Here is a 20843-nt window from a genome sequence, read left to right on the forward strand (position 1 = left end):
GTTGACCTGGCTGGATTAATTCGGCAGCGGATGACAGTCCATAATGGCGGCAACGCTACGTGAGCGCCGTCTTCAAGCGGAAGCCAAAAATTCACATAAGAGCCCCCTCTTGGCATTCAATACTCTTTGCCTGAGGTGCGTGATCTATGAAGAAATCTTTGAACGGAATCTTTAGCCAAATTTGGTCAATGACGTATGAGAGAGGGGTGTGCTCTATAACATTGCTGCGTTTGGGGCAACATACGGAAGCAAGTTATTCGTTCAACACAAAACACGTACGGAGAATACGATCTAGGCTAGCTAATTCAACAATAACTGTATCGCTCAAACAACGTCGCAGAAGATAAGTTGACAGCTAACATTGACAGCTATAATCATAGATGTAAATGTAACCCAGGCATATTTATAGGCTGGACACAGTGTAGAATACAAAAATATGTCCTTTATTTTTTAAATACAATAACATTAAAATACTTTTATTCTACACATATAAGATTCCTTGAGAGCAATGACATAGAAAATAGATATATAGGACAGTCGGGATACCACAAAGGCCTGACTCTTAAGCTGGCTTGGCTTCTGGCCGATGACTGCGGTGAGAGAAGGGGGTTAATAAGTATGGTGACTATACTACACTCTGCCTTATTGGCTACACTTCACCTCCTCAGAGCAACCCAGACACTGCACCTCCGTAGAGCAACCCAGACACTGCACCTCCGTAGAGCAACCCAGACACTGCAGACCAACCCAACTGACCCAACTGGTGCAAAAGGCCCCAACTTTTTAGAACAGCCTCCGCCAGGTAAACCAACTGCACACCTAATATCAGCGAGTGGGGAGATGGCTGGAGCATACAATAGAATACAAAAAGGATAAAGAAAATAAACACACAGCCAACTAGCCCCGCACTCAAATCATCCAATCTCACAAGGCCAACTGTGAGCGAAAGACTGTAAGCTCACTTGCGGTGGCCAGTCAGCTGATTTGCAACATAAACTCCAACTAAAAAGAAAAAAAGGAACAGTGGTCCAACATTAGCAACTTGTTTCCCCGTAAACCGGATGCTTCTAGGTAGCTACCCACATCCATTCAACAGCCACACTCTCTGCAAATGCCTGTTGCGCAACTGGTTAACCACCCCGATTGCAACAGCACAGCACACAAGCAAAGACACCAAACTTTTCCCCACACCTCGACACTGGCGAGGCGTGAGAGAACCGGAAAGAGAGACGGGTCGCTGCCTCTCTGCCTGTGTTAAATCCCTGTACATCACTAATGGTTAATTATCTGCCTCCCTCTACTGGCTACATCCTTCCCCCTCCAATTCAATCGTCGCCCCGACGATAGACTAACACAACAGTGACGGCCAAATCGTTAGGGACTTCACAGCCCCCTTGCTCTACTCCGCGGCCATTTCCCTCCTTGGCACCATGGACTGGGGGAGGTGGAAGGGATTCGAGTGTTGCCCTGCCGTACTTCGGGTGGTGCGCCGAAAGGAAGGCTCGTCTCTCTCTATGGTGGAGGCCAGGCCCAGCTCCGGTGATGACATGGGAGACCCACTCGTCCAGCTAGAGAGGGGAGACTCATTAACATCCTGACTGTAATCATCCATCATGACACATAGTTCGCTTACCGACTCAAGGTCGCTGGACTCTGAAGCACTGTCCGACTCATCAGTTTCCGACATCCTGGCAACAGTCTCCGGAACTGCTTTCGCCCCCACAGCCCTCATCTCCGTCCGATGTACTTGCTTCACAGGGCCATCCTGGTCAATAGACACCACAGAGTAGACAGGGTCCCGGCCCTCTGGACATTTAACTACTCTGTAGAGGCAAGGATTCCAGGCGTCTTTGATTTTATTTCGCCCTCGTACTCGATGATTTTTCAAGTATACCAGCTCACCGTGTTGGAACCTGACATCCCGAACGCCTGCATCATACTTGAGGTTTCTACGCTCCAGTCGTTCTTGTAGACGTTGTCTCACATGATCATGGACCTCCCTCAGGTTGTCCTGGTGTTCCTGGACCCACTCCTCAACTAGCCCCCCACCGGAATCTTCTCCACTACTGCCAAGTAGGAAATCAACCGGTAGCTGGGGTTGACGGCCAAACATAAGAAAGTAAGGACTTGTGCCTGTAGACTGATGAACTGTGGTGTTGTATGCATAGGTCAGCTGGGAAAGATACTGCGGCCAGCGCCTCTTTCTATCTGGGGGTAGCGTGCGCAGCAGATCATGCAAAGTTCTATTAAAACGTTCACACTGACCGTTTCCCTGAGGGTGGTATGCCGTGGTGCGACTCTTCTTTACGCCATAAAGCTTACACAGTTGATGGACAATGTTACTTTCAAAATTCCTCCCTTGATCAGAGTGGAGGCGATTTGGCACGCCCAGGAGATGGAACCAACTTCGCACCAAGACGTCGGCCACAGTGCTCGCATGCTGATCTCTAGTCGGGATGGCCAGGCTGTACTTGGTAAACACATCTGTCAAGACCAGGACATTCTCTCTGCCATCGCTTGCAGGCTCCAGCAGTGTAAATGGTAAATGGTAAATGGACTGCATTTATATAGCGCTTTTCCACCTTAGCGGCACTCAAAGCGCTTTACAATGCCCTCTCATTCACCCATTCACACACACATTCACACACCAATGGCGGCAGCTGCCATGCAAGGTGCTAACCTGCTCATTGGGAGCAATTTGGGTTTAGGTGTCTTGCTCAAGGACACTTCGACATGTGGACAGTCGGAGCTGGGATTCGAACCACTGACCCGTCGATCATTGAACCACCCACTCTACCAACTGAGCCACAGTCGCCCCACCCACAGCCGCCCCACAAAATGTAAAATCAATGGCTAAGATCTCATTAGGGCGGGAAGCTTGAAGAGTACCCATGAAAGCTCTTACTTTTGGTCTCACCTCCTTGGCCAACACACAACGCTGACACTCCTGACACCATTTCTCAACATCCCTCATCATACCTGGCCAGAAGCAGCGGTTTCGCACCAGATCGGTGGTGCGGTCGACCCCCTGGTGGCCATGGGCGTCATGAAGCTGCGTGACGACTTCCTTCTGTAGGCTCTGTGGCAGCAACAACTGATGGACTTCTTTATGGCCATCTGAAGAATATGTGAGGCGGTACAGACATCCCTCTTTTTCCAACAGCCGGTCCCACTTCCGAGTCAGTTCCCTGCTTTCCTTATTTAACTGCTCCCTCTCTTTTGCTGCAGGGGGATGCCCTTTACGCCACAGCTTCAGGACAGGTCCAATGACTGGGTCTCTGGCCTGTAGAGAGGCGAGGTCTGGTCTGGTACAGCATGGTAGGGTGGTCATCTGATTACACGTAGCCAGTACTGGGGCATGGGGTGCACCGATGGCGTCAACAAGCTGTTTGGGAACCGGCACGCCAGGTGAAGACTCCTCCAGAGGTAGTCTAGACAGAGCATCAGCATTGGAGTTGGAGCGCCCGGGCCGGTATTTGAGGGTAAAATTGAAGGAGGCCAGCTCTGACGCCCACCTCTGTTCGATCGTGCCCAGCTTCGCAGTCTGCAGATGACAGAGGGGGTTATTGTCGGTGTATACAATGAACTCATTCCCAAAAAGGTACTCTCTAAACTGTTCACAGACAGCCCACTTCAGGGCTAAAAACTTAAGTTTCATAGAACTATAATTGTTCATATTTCGTTCAGTTCTCCTCAGGGTGCGGCTCGCATAGGCAATGGGATGGAACTTACCATCATGCTCTTGGGACAAGACGGCTCCCAAGCCTTGGTGGCTGGCATCCACCTCCAGAACAAATTGTTTGTTGAAGTCTGCAATTGCTTGTACTACATACCTATGAAGGTTCATGAAGATTGTAGATAAAAATACATTTGGTCTGAAAAAAAAAACAAACATACATAACCCTTGTTTTCTTTCAGGTGGACATAATTAAATTGGTCACTGCTCGGCCTAGTAATGGACTAGAGACCCCTGGGTGGCAGATGTCTGATCAGAATTGCTTGTACTACATACCTGTGAAGGTTCATGAAGATTGTAGATAAAAATAAATTTGGTCTGAAAAAAAACCCGCCATACCCCTTATGTTTTTTTTCAGGTGCAAATAATTACATTTGTCACTGTTCGGCCTAGTAATGGTCTAGAGACCCCTGGGTGGCAGATCTCTGATCAGAATTGCTTGTACTACATACCTGTGAAGGTTCATTAAGATTGTAGACAAAAAATTAATTTGGTCTGAAAAAAAAACGTCATACATACATACCCCTTATGTTTATTTTTCAGGTGGACATAATTAAATTGTTCACTGCTTGGCCTAGGAATAGACTAGAGACCCCTGGGTGGCAGATCTATGATCAGAATTGCTTGTACTACATACCTGTGAATGTTCATGAAGATTGAAGACAAAAAAGTAAATTTGGTCTGAAAAAAAAAACGCCCTTATGTTTTTTTTCAGGTGGAAATAATTAAATTTGTCACTGTTCGGCCTAGTAATGGACTAGAGATCCCTGGGTGGCAGATCTCTGATCAGAATTGCCTGTACTACATACCTGTGAAGGTTCATGAAGATTGTAGATAAAAATAAATTTGGTCTGAAAAAAAAAGAAGCCATACATAACCCTTATGTTTTCTTTCAGGTGGACATAATTAAATGTGTCACTGCTCGGCCTAGTAATGGACTAGAGACCCCTGGGTGGCAGATCTCTGATCAGAATAGCCTGTACTACATACATGTGAAGGTTCATGGAGATTGTAGACAAAAAATAAATTTGGTCTGAAAAAAAAAAACGCCATACATAACCCTTATGTTTTTTTTTCAGGTGGACATAATTAAATTGTTCACTGCTTGGCCTAGGAATGGACTAGAGACTCCTGGGTGGCAGATCTATGATCAGAATTGATTGGCCTATATACCTGTGAATGTTCATGAAGATTGTAGATAAAAATAAATTTGGTCTTAAAAAAAAAAACGCTTGCGAGGGGATCTGTGGGCAAGTGAAGGGAACCAAAGTCAATGTGCCTGCTTTAACATACACTGGTGTCTTGCCTTGTACTCTGACTTTATAGGCCACATTAGAATTAACAACAGCTTCCATTTGCTCACAATACCTCAGAGCAAGTTTCCAGGCAGAGGGGGAAGACTGAACCTTAGGTACGTGAAAAAGTGCTTGGCCGTGCACGGTACAGTGTGTGGTAGAAATCTCTCACTATATTCATACCTAAAATTCCAGGACGTCTCTGTTTCTGCTCCTGGCCACTGGGGGTGGGGGGGTCTTTCACAACTAGAACTCCACAGTTGGGAACCTGTGTCCCACAGACATTCACAGTTAGTGCAACATAAACTCAAACTAAAAAGAAAAAAAGGAACAGTGGTCCAACATTAGCAACTTGTTTCCCCGTAAACCGGATGCTTCTAGGTAGCTACCCACATCCATTCAACAGCCACACTCTCTGCAACTGGTTAACCACCCCGATTGCAACAGCACAGCACACAAGCAAAGACACCAAACTTTTCCCCGCACCTCGACACTGGCGAGGCGTGAGAGAACCGAGAGACGGGTCGCTGCCTCTGCCTGTGTTAAATACCTGTACATCACTAATGGTTAATTATCTGCCTCCCTCTACTGGCTACATAAGTTTGATTAATTGTCCGGTTTTCCAGTCACAGACATTTATATTTTACTGTCGCCCATTTAGTCTTTAGCATGAAAGTAAGACCGATGTTATTTTAGCGCGAAAGTGAAACAGATATCACCTGCTGTAGTGATAACGAATTTACCACAAGAGCATCTGAGGTAATTGACGTTACCTAGATTATTGTTTGTGTATAGTTAATTGTAGCCTATACAGCTCCTTTTACGAACCTTTACACAGCGACAATGTTGCTGTCTATGATTGTTGTTTGTGTAGACAGGTAATTGGTCACTGGTGAAAAGCTGAGAGAAACTATCTGCACATTTAAAAACACTGGCACTAGACACTTTATTCCAGGCTAGAAACCTAGGTATCATACTTGACTCGGATCTTAATTTGGAAATCCACATCAAGAATATAGCCAAGACATTGTTTTATCCCCTACTGTAAGAAACATTGCCAAGGTGTAGCCGTTTCTCTTTCAGGCTGACACTGAAAGACTAATGCATGCTTTCATCACAAGCAGGCTGGAATACTGCAATGCTCTACTGTCTGGCCTACCAAAGAATGCTTTTTCTAAACTACAGTTGATACAGAATGCTGAAGCACAAGTCCTCACTAAGACTAGACGAAGGGTACACATCACAGTCTTAAAATCACTGCACTGGATATCTGTCAGTTTCAGAATAGTCTTCAAAATTATTTTTACTAGTCTTTAAATCTCTCCACATCCACGCACCTGAATACTGTATATCAGACATGCTTGTTAGGTACATGCCCAGTAGATCCCTCAGGTCCTCAGGTACTGAACTCCTAACAGTTTCAAAAGTCAGGACCAAGAGACACGGAGAGGCAGCTTTTAGTTTCTATGCCATCAGCCTCTGGTACATCTTGCCAGAGAACCTAAGAAGGGCAGAAACTTGAAAATTTTAAGCGGGATCTTAAGACTTACCTATTAAATATCGCCTATAATCACTAGCCAGGACTAAGAGACACGGAGAGGCAGCCTCCAGCCTGCTAGCCTTTGTGTATTTCCCTGGATTATATTCTTCTGTGCATTGTATGTACTCTATGATATGTGTTGCTTAGGGACTGGCCTTAATTGGCTGATGAGGAACTAGATGATGCTGTAACAGTGTATACTGTATACTATGTGGGACAGTGTACATGATGGTGTATATCCTATAAGAGTGCATTTCTGATGGTGCTGTGTTTATATTAAGATGTGTGCTGTTTAGGGACCGGCCTGGACTGGCCGATGAGAAAGTAGATACTGCCACATGAGTTTGTTGCTGTGTACTATATATCCTACAGTGTATTGCTTATCCTAAGATGTGTGCTGCTTATATGGCTCTGCATGCTACTAACCCTATCTGCCTCTTATCTCTAGGGTTAACCTAGGGTCTCTCCCTTTCATACCCTAACTTGGTCCTGTGGATTCCCCCTGTCTCTTGCAGGCTACCTTGTGTCCGGTAGAAATCTCTCTGATCGCTGTAGAGGTCCAGTGGGGCTACTAACCCCATTGTGTTGCATGCGCTATACAAATAAAGTTTGATTTGATTTGGTTGATGACAAATAATATGACGAATGTCCTTGTCCAGTATTCCGTCAGGTATCCTTCTCCCTCATCCCCAGCATGCCCAGTTGGTCTAACTACAGTGTAACTGTGTGAACGTGGCATCCTGCAACCCCTCCTCAGGTCAGTGTGTCTGCCCGCAAGGCTACCTCTGAGCCCGCTGCCACAGAAGTGAGCTGGCCTAACAGTCTGACAGGCAGCAGACACTGTAACATGTAGTGTTACCCTAGCCTAGACCAGTATCAAATTGGTACCATTGCAATTGCAATGCCATAGGTGGACGAAACATGACAGACTGCCTCGTAGATATTAAGTGACTGTATTTTGTATTTCTCTTAATGCATCACAGCGTTTACGGAGAGATACCTTTACCAGTGATTTGCCCGTCGGTATGTTGTGTCTATTGGCACAACTTCAAATGCCTCTTGGCCAATCACAATGTGTGGTCGGAACTAGCTGTTGTATAAGACTTGTTATAGTGAAGCAAGGCTACAGAGGTAGAGACTGGAAGTGACTTTTTAATTGTTTGATGTGAGAGTGATATGTTTTTAGGCATGTTTTGTTTGTTTAGTAAAAACATTTTGCACCTTGTTTATTGTTTTTAATAGTTTTTAATAGTGGTACATTGTGTGTATCATGCAGTGTGTTGTTGTGACTGGCAGTCAGCATGAAACTAACCCTCTCTCCTCCCTAGTGTCTCTCTCTGTTGTATTCTACCCAGCTCCTGCAGAGGTTCCCTTTAAAAATCCCCCCGGTCACCTTGACCTCCCCGTCCCTCACGTACAGTTCCATCTCACCGTGTGTCACCAGCTGTCTCCAATCAAGTCATCACCCCCTTGGTTCTCTTCACTTTGACTATCACTCCTGTCTGGCTGTGTTTCATTATGTGGTATGTGTCCAATGGTTTACTGGGATATAGGCCTAGCTTATATATGCTTACCTACCATTCAAGTGAAATATTGTATTTATTTATTTGCATACTCATTTATTTTTGATAATGTAGTAGGCCTATTTATGCTATTCATTATGTGCTCTTTAATATGTTCCTATGATATAGCTAATACAGTAGTCAAAATCTTCCAGGAGCTTGCTCGATTGTCTTGTTGAGAGGCCAGGGAAGATTTTTTTTCAGTTCTCCCATATTGGCTCACATGGATGTACTGTTTTTTCACTTCCCTTTGGAAAATAACTGGTAGGATCAGTATGTATAAAAAAATGTTTATGAATCAATTCTGTTCCAAAGTTTTTCACTGTTCAAAAGATTGGTAGGCTATAGGCTACCCTGAATGTTCATGAAAAATGGACTACTGACTTGGTGGCGTAAAACCACATTGTATTTTAAGCTCATGTAGAATTGTAGAAAACAAGTGTGAAACAAGGATTATACATTTATTCTGCATCTGTGATAAAATAACTGCACTTTAAGCAGATTCCAGCTTTATGATTGATGTTGTTGATGCGTGTTTTCAGATTTCCTGATCTGTTTGCTAGTTAAAGCTTTGTGTATTTACCTGATGATAAGGGTATCTTAGCATATTATTTTGCATTATCAGCCAGGAAGTAGGTAGTGCTAGTTTGATGAACACTTGGGAGACAGGGCAACACTGGTTTAAACTGTGCATATACTGTATAGGCAATATCATCCACACCTCCCTCTGTGATAAACCTAGTTTGCTTAGTTCATTCCTCACTATGCTGAAAATGTATCTTAGTGTGTATTCGTACGACTTTGTTCATACTGTTCATTCAGAATATATATCAAACATACCCTTACTGTTTGCCCCCAGCCTCTCTCTCTCCTTTGAAGACGTGTGGAGCATCAACAAAGACTGATGCTTGCTTGTGTACCTTAGTATTGAACTTGAAAGGGCCAAGAAAACCCTGCTGCGCATGTGCAGTGGTCTACAGGAAATATATTAAAAATATTTCATGTGCTGGGTGAGCAGCTTTCATTGGAATGAATGGATGGCCATCTTTCAATGCCTCATCCCCATCTCCCCATCCATGCTGTCAGCAGGCAGCAGAGTCACGACTAGTCACGGCACTGCCGCAAGATGCCATAACACATAAATTGGTCACCTGATTTGTCTATATAGACTAAATGTAGCCAACGGATCTTACGGCTAATGTTTTTGTTGGCAGGTGAAACAGCTAAAGACAAGAAAATGTGCATCAGATCAGCTAGACTCTACTCTGGTTAACCAATGACACAATTCAGTCATACTGGACAGAGAACTTCATAAGAGACAACATTAAGCCTTGTTGGCATGATGACCCAAGGACCCACAGAACACGCACTGGAAAACGCAAAAGTATTCTGAGGTATCTTTTATGTGTCGCATACAAAGTTCCTGAAAACAATGGTGTTCACATACTCAAAACACTGAACTTGCTCACAAGGCAAGAGAAACTCAGAGCCATAGATGAAGACATGGCCACAAATTGTGGTTTCCATTCAAATGAATTAAAAAGCATCAAACCAAATGTACTAAACAAGCCTAAGGATGTAGGATTTCCATGTTAGTTATGATAGTTATGCTTTGAAAAGAAAAGCATCTTATGTAATACTGAATGTTGAACAAGGAAACACTACTTATGCATTCATTCTAAATATAGGATGGGTCATGATGCTCTTGGGACCATAATATTTCACAATTGCTTCTCATTATTGATACACAATTACACTTGATTACAATGGAAGAGTGAAATGTCCTTATATTATTATAAAGGCACAAGTGTCTAACAATGCTGTTTTTGGCATACATGCTGCTGTAGGCTACCTGTTTACATGGTATTATAGAGTTGATACTAAGTTACTCAAACTGAAGTCACAAATCACACCATGCAAGCATACTGTCACAATCTGATATATTTGTCACAAACTATCACTGGTGGTGATATGCATTGAGGACAGTCTGTTGGGGGTTAATTTTAAATGTTTATTCCATAATTTTTTTAAGTCAAACTATTCTTGAATCCTTTACTTTGTGGAGACCTCTGTGAAGGTAGGAAGGCCTAATGTAGTGCCTCTGTTTACATTCGTAGGTAATGTACAATAATACTCCGCCTTCCTACTTCCACAGAGAAAATAGGTACAGTATGTAAAGGATTAAAGGATCGTTTTACCTTCAAAGATGATGGTGTGAACACTCAAATTAACCCCTAACCGACTGTGCTCATATTTGCTTTGGGTGCACTGTGGAGTGTTCAAGAGTTTGGTAGTGGATGCTAGCCTGTACGATTGCATTGCACTAGCATTAGCAAGACATGAATGTTCAAATGAGGGGCAGCATGGAAGCAGCTGTAAATGAATCAAACAACATAACGACTAGTTACTGTACACTACGGCTTAAGTCGTAAATGAGGCCCTATGTCCAAAATTCCAGACTATCCCGTTAACCTTGACAGACACGCTGGCCCAGTCCTAATATCCACCCTTATGGACTCACAGCCTTTGAGGCATGTTCCTGCTAATTGCGTGAGGGCTTAGGGCTGTCCCATTGTCACATTTTCAAGTGCACAAGGGCTCTCTGGCAGACATTTTGAGCCCTTTATGCCCCTTGGGGGGAATTAGCCACAGTTCATGTCGTTATGATGTGAAACATGGGATTATCTGAAGAACGGCCAATAAACAAGCACTGATGGATCCACCAACCCTAACCTTCATGTTACAAAATAAAATGTTATCAAGTTTTCCGCTGGACTTGCTTATCATACAATCATACAATGGCAAACACTTTAAACATATTATCACATAAGACATGGCAACATAGCTCTCTGACATCATACATAATAATAATATTTTAAGGCTCTAATGACATTTGTTCTCTTAGGCAATCATCGGAGAGGGTAGAAGATGGTAGAGGGCTGACTGTGGCCCTAGGGTTTGGTTATATTCACTCTTTAGTCTAGTGTATCAATAAAGAATTCAGATGTGAGTCTCGGGACAAATTCTGTCTGAGGAATGGCACAGAGCAATCAACTATGCCCTGGTGCAATGTGGCACTTGTTCGCTAATGAGGATATAGGGGCATGGAGGAAGAATACTGGTTTGATCAGATGAAAGAAAGAAAGAAAGAAAGAAAGAAAGAAAGAAAGAAAGAAAGAAAGAAAGAAAGAAAGAAAGAAAGAAAGAAAGAAAGAAAGAAAGAAAGAAAGAAAGAAAGAAAGAAAGAAAGAAAGAAAGAAAGAAAGAAAGAAAAAATGATAGATTATATGGTGAGGTGAGGGTTAGGTCAGAACTCTGAGTGTAGAGGATGGCTGTAGTCCCTGCCGCCGAGTGGACTCTCACTGGGCTTCAGGTACACTCCCTCCATGGCTTTCCAGAGGCTGTGTTGACTGGGGTCTGTCATGGCATGTACTTCCCTCTGCCCATGGATGGGACGGCCATACTGTTCTCCCGTCACTGACAGCAACGCCTCTGTGGCCGCATGACGGAAGCCGACAGCCTCTTCACGCATCCACACATCCCCCCCACATTGCACCGTCCACTCATCCAGGTGGTCTCCCTCCCCCTCCTCACCAAACGCGCTCACCTCCTGAAGAAGGGGAGAAAGAGAGAAGGAAAGAGAGAAAGAGGGTTTTGATATAAGTATTGGCTGACAGCTGTCAGTTGTGCTCATCCTTTAGTCTGTGGAACTTCAAGCGCACCTGATTTGAGGACAGTGGTGAGGCGAAGTAGTGGCTGTGAAGGTTCCTCCCTGTGTTGACGTGTGTAAGACGGATGGTCTGGCCGCACGTCACTGGGGTCCCACGGTGGCATGCGGAGCCACTAGTGCCACGCACGCTCCAATAACTATTACTGTCCTCAACGGTGGTGATGCCCGTCACAGACTGTTGTCCACTACCTGACACACAAACATTACGTTAAGTGAGCTAGCTAGTACACACATACACCCAACCACCCTCAGTTCTATGAAATGTCCCTTTAATTTCTAACTTGAATGTATTTCATTGAACATAATAGTCCTTCTCTACGATGGCAGCATACAAAACAAGCATAGATCCTGTACAAGCCCACGGCACGTGTTTTAACCCCTTGAATGAATAGTAGCCATGCAAACTGCTTTGCAGATAATTTGATGACAGCTTTGTTTTAGCAAGCTGAGTCAATGGTCAGGACCGTTAATGCAGCATCAGTTTAGTTCTGAGTTGTACTGTTTAGTATAAGTCACTCAACTTGCTTCTTATCTTTAATTCACTTAAAGGGCCAGTATGCTATTTGGACCATTTGGCCCTATTTTTGGTCAGTCTACCATCAACCTGAAACAGAGACCATAATTTCACTGATCATCAAGTATTGAGCAAGCTGCAGTTTTTCTGCGGGCTGTCATTGGGCTACAATGGAAGTCAATGGGGAACCCATAAATGCATTGGAAAAACTACGATAATAGATAAGATGTGCTTTTCCGAGACGGGAAGCACAGGGTGTAATCTTACCAGTCTCAGAATGCTCTCCTGTGAAATGTATTGCAATCCAAATATTTTTAGGTGTTTGGCGTGGCTTGCACACAATCCTCCGTGGGAGCAGAGAAAACAAGCCCCAGTGGAATGCTTAGGTCCAAGCCATGCCAAACATGTAAAAATGTTCGGATTGCGATACAGTGTAGATTGCGAATCAGTGTGGTTTGCTTCCACCATGTTTATGCTGTGATACATAATTGTAACTATTGTTATTCTTATAATTTCCATGTTATCTTTAGATGAGCCCATGGGAGACGGGGAGTAGATGGAGAGGCTGAGGGGCTGGAGGAAGCATTAGACTAGCCCGGCACGGGGAGGAAACCACCATCAGCCTCATCGAGTGGCTGCTGCATGAAATTGGGGGGGGGGGGGGGGGGGGGGGGGGCAAACAGGAGAGACCTCATGAGGCTGCCACTGCCCCCAAGGACCACATCTGGAGTGTGCAGAAATGCCACATCAGGTGCCTCCAGCACATGCAGCTGTACACAGAGACAGGCACCACCAAGATGGGCATTGTCCTGACCAGGTACCGCTGTGGCAGAGGATCCACTTCCGTGGAGTCTTTTGACTGCTACCTGAACAGGTTCATTACAGGTTAGTGTATGATATTTTAAATAATTAATAAATGTTTTAATGAAAGCATTATTCAGATTGAAAATGAACATTTGCATATGTTGCTGTTTTCCCAGGAACCAGTGCAAACACACTGAACTTCCAGTTGTACCTCCTGGAAGGCCTGAACAGGTGGAACCAGGATCAGGGATGGTAGCAGTGACCAGCAAGCCGTCATCTCTCCTCACCTACGCCAGGGATGTGAGCTTGGCCCACTATGTCAACACCAACAGCCTTAAGGGCTGCTGTGGCTCAGTGGTAGAGCGGGTCGTCCAATGATCGTAGGGTCGGCGGTCCGAATCCTGGATCCTACTGTCTACATGTCGAAGTGTCCTTGGGCAAGACACTGAACCCCAGATTGCTCCCAATGAGTATGTTGCATGGCAGCTGCCGTGTGTGTGAATGGGTAAATTTGATTTAAAACTTTCCGCATCACCAAAATTGATAAATGTTGCTGTATATTTTTGACCCAGCAGATTTGGTCACATTTTCAGTAGACCCAGAATAAATTCATAAAAGAACTAAACCTCATGAATGTTTTTTGTAACAAAGAAGTATGTGCTCCAGTCTCCACTCTATCACAGAAATATAACAGTTATAGAAATAATTGTAAACTCAAGATTGCCATGACATACATGTTCTTTACAAAAAGTTGACCACAACTGTATTTGTATTAATATTAGTATCTAGCCTACTATTAAACCTATCTAAACTACATAGTATGCCTGCTGTCAGCAAGCACACACTTTTTCGTAAGGAAATGTACCTTTTCTAGTTATTATTAGGGGCCCTATCGTATGGTAATAAGAACCCTATTGCAATATTATTTTCCTGAAAGTGGTCAAATAACTCAAAAAAGTTCGCATTTCTGCCATTGGTGTGTAGTCCAAACTCGGACACACACACACACACACACATACTGTACCAAAGATACAGAAAGAGACACACGGGAACAGAAAGAGAACGAAAGAGCAATCATAGTGAACTGCATAGGAGACCACAGCTAAAATTCAAACAGGACTCACCAGAACCGTAGCGCACATCGTGCGAGTGAAGTCTCACATTATGCTTTATATTCAGGAGCTTCACCACCGAACCGCACGTCACAAAACTAAGTTCAGTACCAAATGATAGCCCACATAAACAATATAATAACATAGAACTCATTAAAAAGTGTGAGGGACCAGTACAGTTACCCATGACCGCTATCTATTGCTGCCAGCCTCCACGATAGCTAATGCTACGTCATCGAGGTAGCTTGCTACAGCAAATCAAAGAAAATCGGTGACAGCGCCACATGCTGTTTGGAGTCCACATTGTCAATTCGACTTGTCAAAACTCATAAACTTTAACCTTAGTCTTAGTATGTTGATTCTGTTAGAATCCAGTGTTTTATGATGAAAATAGAAGTAAAAACAAAAATAAACAACAAAAGGCATGGTTGAGATGACATAGGCTAGTGCATGCAATCTTCTCCAACACGGGAACAACACAGCAAAGTATTAATTAAATGTTAATGTCTGCTTTTGGCTCTTACCTGAGCCCAACACTGATTTTCCCTATTGCAAAGATTATTTATTCAGAACTCAGTTAAGGGGGAGAGGCAGTCAAGCGGACAATTGGGTGATGTTTCAGCACTATGGGCTATAACTAGTGGATTACAGACGCAACGTCTGTTTATTGCCATGGTTCACACACAGGGTACTAGGAATTGAACCAGGGTTAAAGCATACGCTGTTGTAAACGACATAGAATAGGGTGCAGGACAGGACAGGATAGTGCAAAGACATGCCAGTGCAAAACAGTACAAAAACATCCAGATTGATGTGTGTGGAGGCCTAGAAGTCCAGCATATGTTGCTATATAACACAATATATTGTGTTAAATATGCTGAAGAAAGAAGGAAATGATTTAAGGAGGTGGCCGGTTCGTGAATTTAATCTCTCCTTTCTTTAAAACGTTTGTTTTTGACCTGTGGAGGGCAGCAATGCGCTCTAGCGTCTAGTCTGTCTCCAGTCTGTCACTGATTTAAAAGAAGAAGTCTCATTTCTAAATACCGGAATCGTTGTCGTCCATTTTCAGCATTAAAAAGTTGCTAGTGAAATAGCAGCACGTCTACATATCCGCCAATCTGCTGCCCAGGGACTTAAGGAAAAATAGTCGCAGCCTCGACTCGCAGGTAAGTCCACAGCGCATAATGAAGTTGATACGACTCTTGTTGTCCACAGACTAGCGATCCAGTTGACCAACATGCCGTTGTTAGTTAACGTTAACTACCGTTAGCTAGCTAGGCTAGCAAGCTAGCACTTGCGAAGTTGCCCAAAGAGGCCTTGTTTTGTCTCTAGTCCCTCCATCCCGATTTCGCCGTTATACGAGAGATACCGTCGTGGTGTCGTTCCTCATCCGTGTGCAGGGTAACGTTAGTGTATTAGGCTAGTATACGTTAGCTAGCTACGTTAAACTAATAAAAGTAGAGTGCAACCAGTCTTTAGGCCAGGTGCAGGATAAAAAATACGAATGGTTTATAACGTAGCTCCCAATACGTTATTCGGTTAGCATGAGCAACGTTTCGACCACACTGGGTCTTCAGGCAAAATGAAGATCCTATACAGTACTATGACTAGCTAGGTATCTCCATTTTTTACAGGACCCGAGGCGGGGGGGTCTATATTCTGCCACACGATCACACACATTACATATAGCGGCGACACGGCACACACACATGCAGCTTTCGAGGGCCGTCGGTGGAAATTGTTCCCTGCGTTTCTACCATCCCAAGCCGTCCTCCTCCAGGGTTATAGCCAGAAGCAGCCCCAGCAAACGCCACCCCAGCAAACGCCAATGAGGGCCCAATCTGGTCTGCCCAGGTTATGCTGCGTTCTATTTGTATCGGAAACGTCGGGATTCCCGGGTTCGACGTCAAACTCTAATTTAATACGTCACCCGAATCGGTATTTCCGCCATTTTACTTGGTCGTTTATATCGGAGCTCGGGATTTGGTCGGGACTACGTCACATCCCAGTTGAATTCGTTCCAGAAACAAACCGCGAAAACCCCACTTTCGCCTCATCTTTGTAGTTCTAGGCAAGTTAGCTATTGTAAGCAATACCAGTTGATGATAACGAACTATGCTATTTTGCGCATGCATGCAAACTTCGTAAGAACAATGTTATAAAGTCTTATTTCAGCTTTAACTTACTGTTGATGCATTGAGGATATTGATTGACGTCAGCAGATGACGTTGATGAAGTCAGGGTAGATTTTTTTTGTAAAAAGTAAAAAGACAGAAATCTCGAGTTCAGGTGACATATTGATGATGACTTTGATGTCGAACCCGGGAATCCCAACGTTCCGGCACAAACGGAACACAACATAAAAAATATATCCCGACTTCATCAAGATAGCTACTCCAGGCATCAACAATAAGTTAAGGTTTAATAAGACTATTTACGGATTTTATTTTTCTCATTAAATCCGTCGTACTGTCCAACTCCGTGAGCAACGTTGCTATGATGTTCGTATGATGAGCAAAATAACATAGTTCGTTGTTATCAGCTGGTATTGCTAACAATGGCTGTCATTAGCTAACTAATGGTCGCATTTGTGACTTTTTTTTGGTAGTGCGATTATAAAATTTGAATCAATCAATCAAAGCTTTATTTGTATAGCGCATTTCATACCCAGAGGCAACACAATGCGCTTTACAGAGAACAAGGGAAGTAGGCATACGACCCACCTCTACATATTCCAGAGGGAAGAAAAAAAACAGTAATCACCCGGGGGCCAGATAAGTGAGCTGTAAACAGCGCCATAAAAGCAACACAGATATTAAAACAGGCAACCTGGAGCAAGCTCCTGGAATATATTTGTCTAACGGCTAAGAACATTTATAGAGCAATAAATTACATTAAATTAAATTTTCAGAGCAAGAAAGGCTAAGAGCATCAGGTCCAGGCCTAAGCCGGATGTGGACTGATGTGTGTCTGTGTACGTGTGTGTGTGTGTGTTAACTAAAATACTACGACATCCACTGCTGACACGGGGGTATCTATCGGACTCAGGGTGTTCTGCGGGCGACAGTGGGGCATCCACTGGACCTGGTTAGAAGGTAGGAGGGAGAGAGAGAGGCACTAGGGGTGGCAGAAAACGGTTAGTAGCACACTGAGCCATTGAAGCAACACAGCTGTTAGAACAGAATAAGCCTGTTTCAGGGTAACCAGCTTCTGTACACTACTTGATATACATACAGTGCATAGCAGGATAAACACCAATGTATACAGAGGATTCACAGGTAGGTTTGAGGCTGCCTTTCTGAGTCTCAAGGTCCTGGCTAGTGGTTGTAGGCTAGGTCGAAAATGTCCGTCTTCAGATCTCGCTTGAAGACCTCCCTTGTTTCGGCCCTTCTTAGGCACTCCGGTAGGGTGTTCCAGAGGTTGGGGGCATAGAAACTAAAAGCTGCCTCTCCGTGTTTCTTGGTCCTGGCTTTTGGAACTGTTAAAAGTTCAGTACCTGAGGATCTGAGTGGTCTGTTGGGCATGTACCTAACAAGCATGTCTGAAATGTATTCTGGTGCGTGACTGTGGAGAGATTTATAGACTAGTAATAGTATTTTAAAGTCTATTCTAGAGTTGACAGGTAACCAGTGTAGTGATTTTAAGGCTGGTGTGATGTGTGCCCTTCGTCTAGTCTTAGTGAGGACTCTTGCTGCAGCATTCTGTATCATTTGTAGCTTAGAGATTGCTTTCTTTGGTAGGCCTGATAGTAGAGCATTGCAGTAGTCTAGACCTGGTCCAGGGCGATATCCTACAGATAACGCCCTGTTACTCTCAATGCAATTTACCTATGAATGCGCTTCCTCGGCCCGCTCGTCCGAGTCTACAGACAAAACCGTTTCGTTAATCACCAAAGTAAACACATCGTTGGAAAGATGAAAGCCTTTTCTCCGAGGTCGCTACAGTTTGTAGTCCCCCACCTTTCAAATAAAAGGCAAATTTGTACACTTAAATGGCTAATATCCACAGCGCATCAACTGTCTTCTTCTACCGGCGATTCGGCGCTCTCCGCTTTGTTTAGCCTACTCACTGCTGCTGCGTATGTTGGGGATGATGCATTACATTACATTATTGATATGTTTTATTTACATGTTTTAAATTTTCAAATTTGCCATAGTTAATAACTCAGCGTAAATGTTCTCCCGCTAATCAGATACCTGAACGCGAGTCTCAACACCATTTAAGATGTAATGCATCATCCCCAACATGGGCGGCAGCAGTGAGTGGTTTCCTTTTCGCATTCATCCATATGAGAGACAGAGGTGAAAATGCTTTAATTGGCAGCCCTAACCAGAGACCCACAGTGTTTTGAGGGAGAAAACGTGCATGAAATCCACTTCTGTTCATTTGCACTTTCGCAAGGATTTATTTCTTCTAACTGTATGTAAGTCCCTGGTATAACCTGCATGGTGTTGTGTTCCTCAGCTTTTGCAAGCATGTCTGACTTCATTGAAAGTGAGGCGGAAGAGTCAGAGGAAGAGTTTGCGGAGAAAGATCTGAAGCCCAAAAAGACCCAGAAGTTTATGGAAGATGATGGTAAAGTGTTTGAATCTGCTTACAATCATGTGTGTGTCTAGATGTTTGTTCTATATGGGTGTTTAACTCTCTCTGTCCTCCACTTCCCTCATCAGAAGAGGAAGAGGAGGAGAACACAGAGGACCAGGATGAGCATGGGAACCTGAGAGGCCTGATAGACGATGATGTGGATGATGAAGAGGAGGAGGAACAAGCAGGGAGCCGTAGTGCAGGAGCAGGCAGTGATTCTGAGGAGGAAGTTAGACATCGACGCAAGAAGCGCAGTGAGTTTGAAGGGGGTTACGCTGTACCAGGGGTCTTTCATTGTTCATCACTCATCATTTGTTGTTTGTGTCCTTGGCTGTTTGTTTCCTCTGGGTTGTCACATCACTGTCTAAAATTCCCCTTAGCTGATCTCATGGAATCTCTTTCTTTTAGATTATGATGATTACTTGGACGATGATGACCTTGACCTCATTGAGGAGAACTTAGGGGTCAAAGTGAAAAGGAGGGTAAGTAGTGTGATGTTATGAACAGGGCCTGGAGTGAGCATTCATTACTGTGGAACTGTGGGCTGCACAATATTGGGGAAAAAACTGACATTTTGATTTATTTTATAAAAAAAAAAAAAAAAAAGATATATAATGCAACATGAAAAATTCAAAGTAGAGGGAAAAGTCCCACACATCTCAAAATGCCTTCAGATCAGGTGCTGGATTAAAAGCACAACATGAAGGAAAATAATTCACACACTAGCACCCATATAGTATTTATTCCATCACGTGAAAAGCTTTTGCTCGAAACGTCACAAGAAAAAAAGCTTTTGCTTGAAACTTCACACAATTAAATAAATACTATATAGGAGCTACAGTAGGGATGTGCACAGCAACTATTTTAATTGATGACTACACGGTGATTTTGAAACCAACTATATGACTAGTCTAACTCGTATTGGATTGTATTTTTTTATGGACCTGTATGTCTGCAATAAAATGTATCTAACCAACCACTCAGCGGCAGGGTATGCTACTCGAGTAACTGGTAACACTTAAGAATAATTATCCCATATAAATAGTTAATAGATCATTCACAAACTGTTATTTAATAGTTATTCACGATGTGTTAAACATTTGTTAGTCGGTTAATGATTTTCAACTATCCCTTATAGGCAATAGTTCATCCACATACTGTTTGAGTTATTATGACTCGTAAATTATTTGGTTAATTATTTAAAACTACACCTTATAAATAGTTAATAGATCATGAACAGGCGATTAGTAAACTACTTACTAATGATGTATATATTTGTTAATAGTTGATCCACCTACAGTTGGCTCAAGTTGCAACTATTCCTCATTTACTAACACTAGCATGGATGGAAGGAAGGAAGGAAGCAAATAAGGGAACTACCACGACGGCTCCACGGGCACTGCACTAGTTACCGGTAGTAAACGAGGAATAGTTGCAACTTGAGAATAACGTCCCATTACAGTCTATAAACTACCGACATGGTCTTAACAAATATATTTACTAACCTTTACATAATGATTTGTTACTCACTTCTAAATATTTATTAATTTGTACTTAGATAGGTCCCCTGACAGAAGTAACCTGACACGCCAGATGGTTTGCTTCGCATAACGTCTAGGAACTAGCGTTGGAAAGTGTTTAAAATATTTGGCAAGTGATTAGATGAACCATCTGTCAAAAATAGGAAAAGCTTTATTTAACCGTGCCTAGCCCTATATGGAACACCGTATTAAGCTTGCTACCCCTGCTCTCTCTACCTCTACCTACAGAAGAAGAAGTATGACCGTGTCAGGGCGATGGACGACGATGAAGAGGAGGATGATGAGAAGGACCTTATCGCTGATGAGATCTTTACCGGAGATGGTGACGGAGAGGGAGAGCTGGAGGAAGGCGAGGCAGTTGACGTACCACTGACTCGCCAGATTGATGACGAAGAGGGCGAAGATGAGGAGTCGGGTAAAGTCAC

The 20843-nt window shown here is 43.5% G+C and overlaps 2 protein-coding genes across 2 annotated transcripts in view; one reads left to right on the forward strand and one right to left on the reverse strand.

The window, feature by feature from the left end:
* Positions 1-11440: 11440 nt before the first annotated feature.
* sdf2 (stromal cell-derived factor 2) lies at positions 11441-14480 on the reverse strand (the record flags this gene model as incomplete). The annotated part of the gene is made up of 3 exons (XM_084450438.1): positions 11441-11743; positions 11856-12052; positions 14306-14480. 3 exons carry the CDS (start codon positions 14478-14480, stop codon positions 11441-11443), a joined length of 675 nt encoding a protein of 224 aa, XP_084306564.1.
* An 898-nt stretch (positions 14481-15378) lies between these two features.
* supt6h (SPT6 homolog, histone chaperone and transcription elongation factor) overlaps positions 15379-20843 on the forward strand; it is a 28024-nt gene continuing 22559 nt past the window's right edge. Inside the window, exons 1-5 of the mRNA XM_084449975.1 lie at positions 15379-15459; positions 18758-18868; positions 18964-19131; positions 19286-19359; positions 20647-20833. Coding sequence (XP_084306101.1) covers positions 18769-18868; positions 18964-19131; positions 19286-19359; positions 20647-20833 — 529 coding nt within the window. The 5' untranslated portion in view covers positions 15379-15459; positions 18758-18768. The remainder of the gene's footprint in view (positions 15460-18757; positions 18869-18963; positions 19132-19285; positions 19360-20646; positions 20834-20843) is intronic.

The sequence above is a fragment of the Borostomias antarcticus genome (assembly GCF_949987555.1).
Source record: "Borostomias antarcticus genome assembly, chromosome: 15".
Lineage (NCBI taxonomy): Eukaryota > Metazoa > Chordata > Actinopteri > Stomiiformes > Stomiidae > Borostomias > Borostomias antarcticus.